The sequence below is a fragment of the Suricata suricatta genome, chromosome 17 (genome assembly GCF_006229205.1).
Source record: "Suricata suricatta isolate VVHF042 chromosome 17, meerkat_22Aug2017_6uvM2_HiC, whole genome shotgun sequence".
NCBI classification, from domain to species: domain Eukaryota; kingdom Metazoa; phylum Chordata; class Mammalia; order Carnivora; family Herpestidae; genus Suricata; species Suricata suricatta.
Genome location: NC_043716.1, coordinates 658,917 through 667,527, shown reverse-complemented (window position 1 = coordinate 667,527; position 8,611 = coordinate 658,917). Strand labels below are relative to the sequence as shown.

The 8,611-nt window shown below is 61.4% G+C and overlaps 1 protein-coding gene across 8 annotated transcripts in view; it reads right to left on the bottom strand.

The window, feature by feature from the left end:
* The window catches only part of AIPL1 (aryl hydrocarbon receptor interacting protein like 1), a 37,759-nt gene that overhangs the window by 27,245 nt on the left and 1,903 nt on the right, over positions 1 to 8,611 (bottom strand). For 3 of the 8 annotated variants that reach the window (XM_029929097.1, XM_029929103.1, XM_029929096.1), the window contains 4 exons: positions 7,960 to 8,063; positions 4,454 to 5,076; positions 3,738 to 3,917; positions 6 to 194 (listed from right to left, as the gene is read on the bottom strand). In XM_029929097.1, coding sequence (XP_029784957.1) covers positions 6 to 194; positions 3,738 to 3,917; positions 4,454 to 4,549 — 465 coding nt within the window. In that variant the 5' untranslated portion in view covers positions 4,550 to 5,076; positions 7,960 to 8,063. Of the gene's footprint in view, positions 1 to 5; positions 195 to 3,737; positions 3,918 to 4,453; positions 5,077 to 7,665; positions 8,064 to 8,611 lie in introns of all 8 variants that reach the window. The other 5 variants (XM_029929098.1, XM_029929099.1, XM_029929100.1 and 2 more) reach the window with 5 other exon arrangements.

Genomic DNA, 8,611 nt, shown 5'->3' with positions numbered 1-8,611 from the left:
GGCACCTGCAGCAGCTCTATCACGAAGATCAGAGGCTGCGGCTCCTTCTGCAGCTCGTCCAGGTCCTCGTAGCCCAGCGTGTGGTAGGCGAACATGTTGGCCAGCCCACATGTGTGCACGTGCCACTCCGTGGGGTCCTTGCCCTCCGCCACCTGCCGCAGGCTCCGGGACAGGATGGGGTAGACCCCTGTGTGCTGTGGGGAGAGACCACGGTGGCGTCCAGCCCATCTGCCCCTACAGAGAGCCCGACGCTGGGTCCCGCCACCGCCTCCACACCTGCCCGTGGCTGTTACTAAGTATTGTCCCCAGCTTGCCCCTGGATAACTGGGGCTCACTGTGTCCCGGCCGAGTGCTGCGCTGGCTCCTTCAGCCTCAGGGGACCCAGTGCGGGGGGCACTATTATCCCCACTCTGTAGATGAGGAGACTGGAGCCCAGAGGGGTTAAGTGACTTGCTTCAGGTCACACAGCCAGGAAACGACAGAGGCAAGATTCCAACCCCGCCCCAGAGGACGCACTCTCCCCACAATGCCACGCTGCCTCCTGCTCACCCTTGTGGTCAGCCCGACACATTTCTCTCCCAAGGAGACCAGAACCCATGGGTGGGTGACCCACAGGGAGGGAGGTGTGGCTCCGGGGGCCGGGGCGGCTGCCGTGGGTCAGAGGCGGCGGGTACAAGGCCAGCTCGTCCCAGCCTCTCCCTGCACCGGGCGCCAGGCTGCCTATCGGGGCGGGGGAGGCCCAGCTCCCTCAGGGCGCCTCCACGAAAGACGCGGTGTCGGGGACTCGGGGGCAGAAACAGCTCAGCTTGTCCTCTAAGTCACCAGCGTGGGGGTGAAGGTCAGCCCCCGCCCCCCGCCAGCCGGGATTAGCCCAGAACACGGGGCTCCTTCCGGAGAGAGGCCGCCAGATGGCACCTAATCCCGCGGCTAATCCCGCGGGGGCGAGGCTGACCTAAGGCCGGGGCCGCGAGCAGCTGCTGGGGGCCATGCCCCCGGGGCCAGGTGGCTCGCTGGCCAGGACCTCCGGGAAAGACATTGTCCCGAGAGGCACCGGCACCCTCCTTGGGGGGCAGGGCTGGAGGTGCCGCCAGGAGCCCCAGAAATGCAGGAAGGAGGAGGAGGAAGGCCCTGCGTCCTATGCCCACCTGGGCCGCACCCCCTTGCAGGGGGGAGGAGGGAAGAACGGAGGCCCCACTCTGCCTCAGTCTCGTGAGGCCAGCAGGACAGCCAGAGCCACCCACGGGGGGCTCTGTGGGGCTCGACTCCGGCCCCGGGGACCGGGCCCCGGGCTGTGGCAGAGGCGGGGGGCACCGGGACCCCTGACCATCTCTAGGGCTCCGAGGCCGGCAGCTGTCTGTCTGAGGGCGGCGTCCGTGCGGCGGCTGCTGACGGGGGGCAAGGCCGGGGTCAGCCGCCAGGTGGGCTTGCCTTACCCGTCACCTTGCGGAGTTTCTATCAGTCCGTTTCCAACAGTCAAACGCTGAGGGCGTCCGCACGCTAGCGAAGATTTCTGGCTCTTGTCAAAGACTCAGTGCGCAGCCCTGCAGCCGCGGCCAGCGAGGGCTGAGGACCCGCTGCCCCCGTCGGACCGGCCGGAGCTCCGGGCCCCTCGTCCGGGCGCCTGGAGGAAACCCCACTAGTGTCCTGCCTACGTGGGGGTGGGTGGGGAGGGGAGCGGCGCAGGGCAACAGCTCCCAGCCCCTCACTGACCCTGCCTCCCCGGAGTAGGGGAGGGGAGGGAGGGAAGAAGCCCCCCCACAACTTCAAGGTGAGATCTGAAGACAACGGCCCCAGAAGAGGCTCTGCAGGGAGTGACGGGCACAGCCAGGCCCCTGGGTCCTTCGTCACACACGTGAGGGTCCCACTGGTCGCTGAGTCGTTCCAAAACCCAGATTCCTTTTTTTTTTTTTTGATGCTTATTTATTTTTGAGAGAGAGAGAGACAGAGTGTGAGTGGGGGAGGGGCAGACAGAGGCAGACACAGAATCTGAAGCAGCTCCAGGCTCTGAGCTGTCAGCCCGACGCGGGGCTCGAACCCAGGACCTGTGAGATCATGATTTCAGCCGAAGTTGGACACTTACCCGACTGAGCCCCCCAGCAGGTGCCCCCAAAACTCAGATTCTTAAGTGGAGAGATGGCCCCCAGGGAAGGGGCCAGGTAAATCAACCGTGCGAGCCTCACTCTTCCCGGCCCGGATGCCGCCTCTCGCCCACATGTAGACCTGGTGAACTCCTCCTCATCCTTCAAAGCCCAACTCAATGTCATCTTGAAGAAGTTTCTCCCAAGACCCTAAGGCGGCCAGTGGCCCGTCTTCTGTGGCCCCAAAGCACCGTGCCTCACTCACTCCCACCAGGGCACTGGCTCAAGCGTCCGCCCGTCCTCCAGACCGAGGCTCCTCGAGGGACAGACTTGGTTTCATCCCTAACACACAGCACAGACCACACCTGGTGCCCAGTGAATGTCCCAGATCGATAAGCAGACAGACAGACACAGTGGGTGGATGCTTAGTGATGAAAGGCTGCATTATGAGTCATGTCGGCTGAAGGGAAAGACGGACGAGCTGACACCGGGCGGTGGGGATGCAGAAAAGGGGGAGACGTCATCAGACACACGACTCCGGGACATGCGTGTGCACACGCGTGTGCAGTCACGGCAGCCGGGGCCGGGAGGAGACCTGGAAGTCGCCAGCCTGTGAGAGGCACATGCCGGCCGACCGGGACCCACAGACCGCACCTGGGTAGCAGCGCTAGCGGTTCCGCGCACAGCACGCGGGTCAGCCGGTGGAGGTCACTGACGGCCCCGGTCCTGGCCCTCCGGCGTGAGCAGCGACATCCGCGCCCCGCGGCCAGGCCTCGGCAGACGGCGCCCCGTTACCAGTGCCCGCAGGTCTGCGACGGCCGGAGGGCCCCACCGGGCGCACAGCCAGCAGGTGTCAACTTAAACGAACCGAGGCCGACTTTCTGAAGACCCGGCTGGTTGGAAACACATGTGCACAACCTTTCTAGGCGTCAGGATGAAGGGCCACAGACGCTGGCGGGCAGGGAAGGGACGCCCGCCTAGAACTCTGCAGGTGACTGAGAAATGACGGCCGTGCCGGCCGGGCGCCCCTAGCGGCAGACCCCGGCATGACACCGAGGTGGGGCTTCCATGTCTTCCCGCTGCATAAGCGGGAGGGAACAGGGGATCCCCCCTCCACCCTGTCCCTTAACGTGTCTGACCCAGACCAAGTCACTCTCCTCCTCTGCCTCTTGCGCTTGCTCTAAAATACGGGGGTTCAGGGCGCCGGGGGACGGGGGGCTCAGTCGGTTAAGCATCTGACTTCGGCTCGGGCAGTGATCCCGTGGTTCATGGGTTCAAGCCCCGCATCAGGCTCTGTGCTGACAGCTCAGAGCCTGGAGCTGTTTCAGATTCTGTGCCTCCTTCTGTGTCTGCCCCTCCCCTGCTCATGCTGTCTCTCTCTCTCTCAAGAATAAACATTAAAAAATTTTTTTAAAGAAATGGAAATAATTTCACAAGGCTCACGGGAGTGGGGAGAGCAGGAAAGTGAGCAGAGGCCCAGAGTCCCCAGGATCCAGCAAACGTGTGGGGGGCGTGGACGGCCCTGGTCCCCCATCCCGCCAGCCAGCCGCCGCCACCTGACTGTCACTCTGGGGTGACTCTCCCCCATCTGTGCAGAGCAAGGGATGCGGGTCTGTCTCGGCCCCGTTCCGCCGGCGGGCGGGGGGCGGGCGTACGTACGATGGCGTCGCACCAGAACTCGGCCACCTCGCCGACCCGCATGGACGTCAGCAGCACTTCCCACACCTCCAGCTTGAACATGTTCCCAACGATGATGTGCATGGGGTGGCCCACACGCTTGCTGTCGTCGATCACGGTCCGCTCATCGTCACACTTCGTGGTGCGGAAGTGGAAGATCACCTGCTCGGGAGAGACAGACCCCTGGTCTGGACGCCCTCCCCCGCCCCTGCGGGAGCCCCCCACCGCCACCCCCGGGGGGCCCTCAGGGCTCAGCTCACCCAGCCCCAGCCAGCTGGGGCCCCAGAGCCACCACCCCGCCTGCGCACCCCCCCCAGGGGGCCGGGAGCCCCCTCCCTCGCAAAGGACCCGGAGCCGCCCTCTGGCAGCCTGCGGGTCAGGGGGGCCCCGCTCACACCAGCCCCAGATCTGCGGCCACAGACCCAGCCGCCCGCCGTCCCCCAGGGGAGCCCACCCAAGATTGTGGACAAAGCCAGGACCCCCGAGGGGCCCTCCTTTTAATTCAACATTTGGGGCTCTAGAAAATCCCCAAAGCCCTTTCCCACGTGGCACCAGTTTAATTTGCCAGCGTCAGAAATGTCCCACGAGTGGCCACCCATCCACAGGCCCCCAGACAGACGCTCGGGGGCGAGAGTCCAGCAAAGCCGCAGTGCGAAGGCTGCCGGGGGGCCCCTGTGCGGTGGGGTGGGGGCACTCACCCGGGACCCCGTGATGAAGTTGGGGAGGTCCCCTGAGCCTCCATGCAGGATGGTTTTCTTGACCCCTTCCACGTTCAGGAGCAGAGCGGCGTCCATGGCTCTGGGAGGGAGGTGTGGGCTCTGGCGAAGATTAATTCCCCGGAGTAAGGTGCTGGGCGGTGGGGACGGCGATTGGCTCGCAGGGGTGTGCGTGCGTGACTGAGCAGGTCGGTGGCGCCTCGCCCCTGCTCCTCACAGCGCTGTGAGCCCCTGCGGACCCCCACCGTCCTTTTGCTCCCAATGATGAGTCTTGGGGAGCGATGATGGTGGGGGTTCTGAGCTGACGGCCAGGAAAGAATTCTTGAAGACGTTTTTGGTGCAGAGGAGGTGATTTTGTTAAAGCCCAGGACGGACCGTGGGCAGGAAAGGCTGCACGGGGTCGTCAGGGTTAACTAATTAGATAGCCTCAGGCTGGGAGGCGGTCGGGGACAGCGAAAGTCGCCAAGGAGTTCTGGAAGCAGGTTTCCAGGACCTTGAGGCGCTGCTGTTAGGAAAACGTCATTTTTTGCCGCTCAGTAAAGCCTCAGCCATGAGACCCTTCAGATGTGCGTCGGGCCGCATGCTTGGAGGGCTGCCTGCATCTGCTTGGGGGTCAAAGACGAAGGAGGGTCACAAAGTTAAAGGAGACTCACAGGACACCGGGGCTCGGGACAATATGAAGCCAAGATTCCCAGCAAAGTGTCATCCTTGGGGCAGCGGAGCCCCTGGAGGGAGGTCACTGCCAGTTTCAAGGACTTGTCCATGGACTGTAGGCAGTAAGGGAATTTAATTTCTCATTTGCCTCAGTTTCCCACGTCACCATGGCAAGCACTTGACAGCCCTTTCCCCTGTTCTTGGGCGGCCAGAAGTGTCTGAGGACCGTCACATGCCCCACTGGCGGGGGAGGCAGGGAGGTGCTCCCTTGTACTTTGCCCTCGGCCCCCCCGCCCCCTGCTGCTGCTCCCTCCTGCTCCCTCTGCACTAAGAAGGAAGCTGGGTGGGGAGAGGGAGAGATCAGGAGAGGCCTCAGGCCACCAATGGGTTTCCACCTCCTCTCCCCCCATACTCCCTGCCCAGGAGGATGCGACACTGTAGGGGTGGGGGAGAAGTAGGTTTCTGGCCTGGGGGGCTCTAAAATGGGGTAAGAGAAGGGGGCAGATTTGGGAAAAGTGAAGACCCTCTCCCAGTCCCGCTCCAGCCTCCCTTACAAGGTCTGGCTGTGGGGAATGAGACCCTCCTCTCCTCTTTGGGAGGTCTCATCCCTGTGCCCTGGGACCCATGGGACCCAGGCGGAGCTCAGTCCCTGCATCAGGGATCCCCTTTCGGGTCTAAAGAGACAAGGGGCCTTAAGGATTGGTGTTTGGCGCCACCTTGTGGCCAGTAGGAGCTCCTGCGTCCCGGCTCCCAGGGTCCCTTCTCTTGGAGACCCCAGGCTGACTTGCTGCAGAGGGATGGGACCCTCGGAGAGGGAGGGCAAAGCAGGGACAGATGAGAACACTGGATGATGAGGAGCCCGATGGAACTACTTTCAAAAGGCGTCTTACCCACCTCTTACTTCCTGACCTTGCGGCCTTGGGGGTCTGCCATCCTCCCTAACTCCATTTTCCAGACTGAAATGGGAAAACTGACCTCTCCCTCCTCCCTCCCCAGGAAGTTGGGAGGTCTCCCTGGAGCAGTAGGTGCAACTCCAAGCCCAGCACCCTGAAAGCCCACGACGAGCCACTGGCACGGCACGGAGGGGGCTTAGCTCGAGCCCCAAACCCAGACAGGGGCAGCTGGATCAGACCTCTCCAGGACCCCTCCCTGGGTGCTCAGCTCTCAAGGGCCCAGATTCATCCCTCTCTGCGGAGTGGGGTGGGGGGTGAGGTGCAGGGGTCCTTCTTGTCTGTTCCGTCCTGCTGTAGCCACACAACAGCCTAGAGGGGTCCGCATGGCTGCCTGGGTGCTAGAACCATGAAGAAAAATCATACCGATCACCATAAAAGTCCAGGGAGGGAGATGGGGAGGGACGGCTTGCTGGGGGGCGGGGCACATTTCAGGGGTCCTGGCGCTGCTGTTTCTCTTTCCCCCTTATTTGCTTTCGAAGTACCCGTGATACTAGACAATGTGGGGCACTTTCCTGCCAGAGGTAAGGAAAAGCTCCTCCCACTGACAGATCGCTCAGGGTGCCCAGGGCTGAAAGGCCTGGGGTTGGCTGGGGCGGAGCTGAGAGATCTAGCCGCTAGGTGGTTGTGGGGGGGGGGGGGGGAGGTTGTTGAAGCTGATGCCAGAAGGATCAATCAAGGCAGGAGGGGCTCAGACCACGGCTTCCAGACGGCCCCCCGAGCCACCCCTTGGCCCCCAAACTGACCTCCTAATGGGTTTCATTTAGAGGCAACTGTAACAACCACACCCCCTCCTAAAATCCAGCCAGGGCTTTCCCTGTGCTCAAGCCCCTGCCTCCGGCCGCTGCGGGGTGGGGGCAGGAGGGGGGCTCTGGAGTCACCCCGGCTTCCTCCGTCCTGTCCTCCTGCCTCCGGACACCGGCCTTTGCGGGCTCCTCCGTGGGAAAGCCTCGCCCCACCCTCTGTCTGTCCTTCTGTGGGGCTCCCCACCCCCATGTCACATTCCCGGCATTTCCCAGTTCAGTGTCCGCTCCCTCCAGTGCACTGGCCACAGGCCAAGGAACTCGTAGAATTTCGGCTGTTGGATGGAGAAGCCCCCAGGACAGGGCAGGCTGGAGCTCCCAGAGAGCACCCACCCTCCTCCTCTACAGAGGCAAGCGGCAGGTGGGGGCTGGACCCCAGAAAGCCTCCGCCCAGGACAACTGGCCTCCTCTTCTCCTTACAGGAAGGAGCAGAAGCCCCTGCACCCCCCGCACCAGGAGCCTGCTCCCCTTGGCACACCCTCCCCCTGCCACCCCCCTCGCCCCACCACCCCCTGCGAGGCAAGGGAGAGCCTTCTCATTCAGAAGAAAATGTGTCTTCCTCCTTCCCTCGTTGCCATGGAGACTGAGCTCCATCACCTGGGCTGCCAGGGGTTGTTGGAGCCCCAAAGGGAGGGACGGGGAGGGCCCCATCAGGCGGCCGTCCCTGGGCTCCGGATAATCCAGGAGGTCATGTGACCCAAGGTTAAGCACTCAGGTTTTAAAGCTAGACACTTCACCCCTGTGGGTCTGCGTTGCCATCTGTAACAGGGACAGAAATAGCACCTACTTCACAGCCCCGGCTGAGGAAGGAAGGATAAAGACCGCAAACGCGCCTGGCGTGCCTGCTGAGTGCCGGCCACGTGTGAGCTGTCCTCTGACGCCGGGGACGGGACACGCGGGGCACTGTCACCGGCCCGGACAGCTGTGACGAGCCTGTCCAGCTGGAGAGCTGTTTCTAGGAGTTTCACCTGCACCGAGTTTTCCCACACGTGTGACCTAGGTTTCCTAACGTCACCACGCTTGTCTTCCCCGTACGTCATCGGTAAAGGGTGTGAATTAAATCTACATGCAAGCCACACACACGACGCTCCGAGCAGGCAGCAGTCCAGCTCCAGGAAGCAGCGAAGCAGAGCAGGACTTCTCCAACCGCAGCAGCGAGCACCATGCTCGGGTCCCAGCGACGGGCTTAAACACGAAATAGCGAATCCGAGCATCACAGCCCGTCACAGTCCAGCATTGTTTCGGAGACTTCTGTTTCAGTTGCACGACTGTGTGTGTGAGCCGGGCGTCCTCCAGGGGGCGCTGGTCGCCTCTGAGCAAGGAGACCCCCCCTCCCCTCCCTACCCGTCAAACACAATTCTTTGCTCATTAGCTCATTCCTTAGGTCCGAGCTTTATTTTTTTTTAATGGTTAAAAATATTTATTTCTTATTTTTTATAATCTTCCTCAGTTTATTTAGTCCCATGTTCTTAATTCTTATTTACTTTGTAACTTTATTTTTTTTATTTTTTTTAGAATATAACACTATTTTTTAAACATATGCAATTATTTTCCATCATTTACAATACAGTAGTTACAATGACACTCCAAATGGATAAGCAAAGTAAAAAATCAGAACCCCAACTTCTGTTTCATGTAATTAGACTTATACAGAAATTAGAAGGTTAAGTAACAACTAGTTAATCACCTAATTTCACAGCTATCTGAAGTGGCAATCATTATATAGCAGCTTA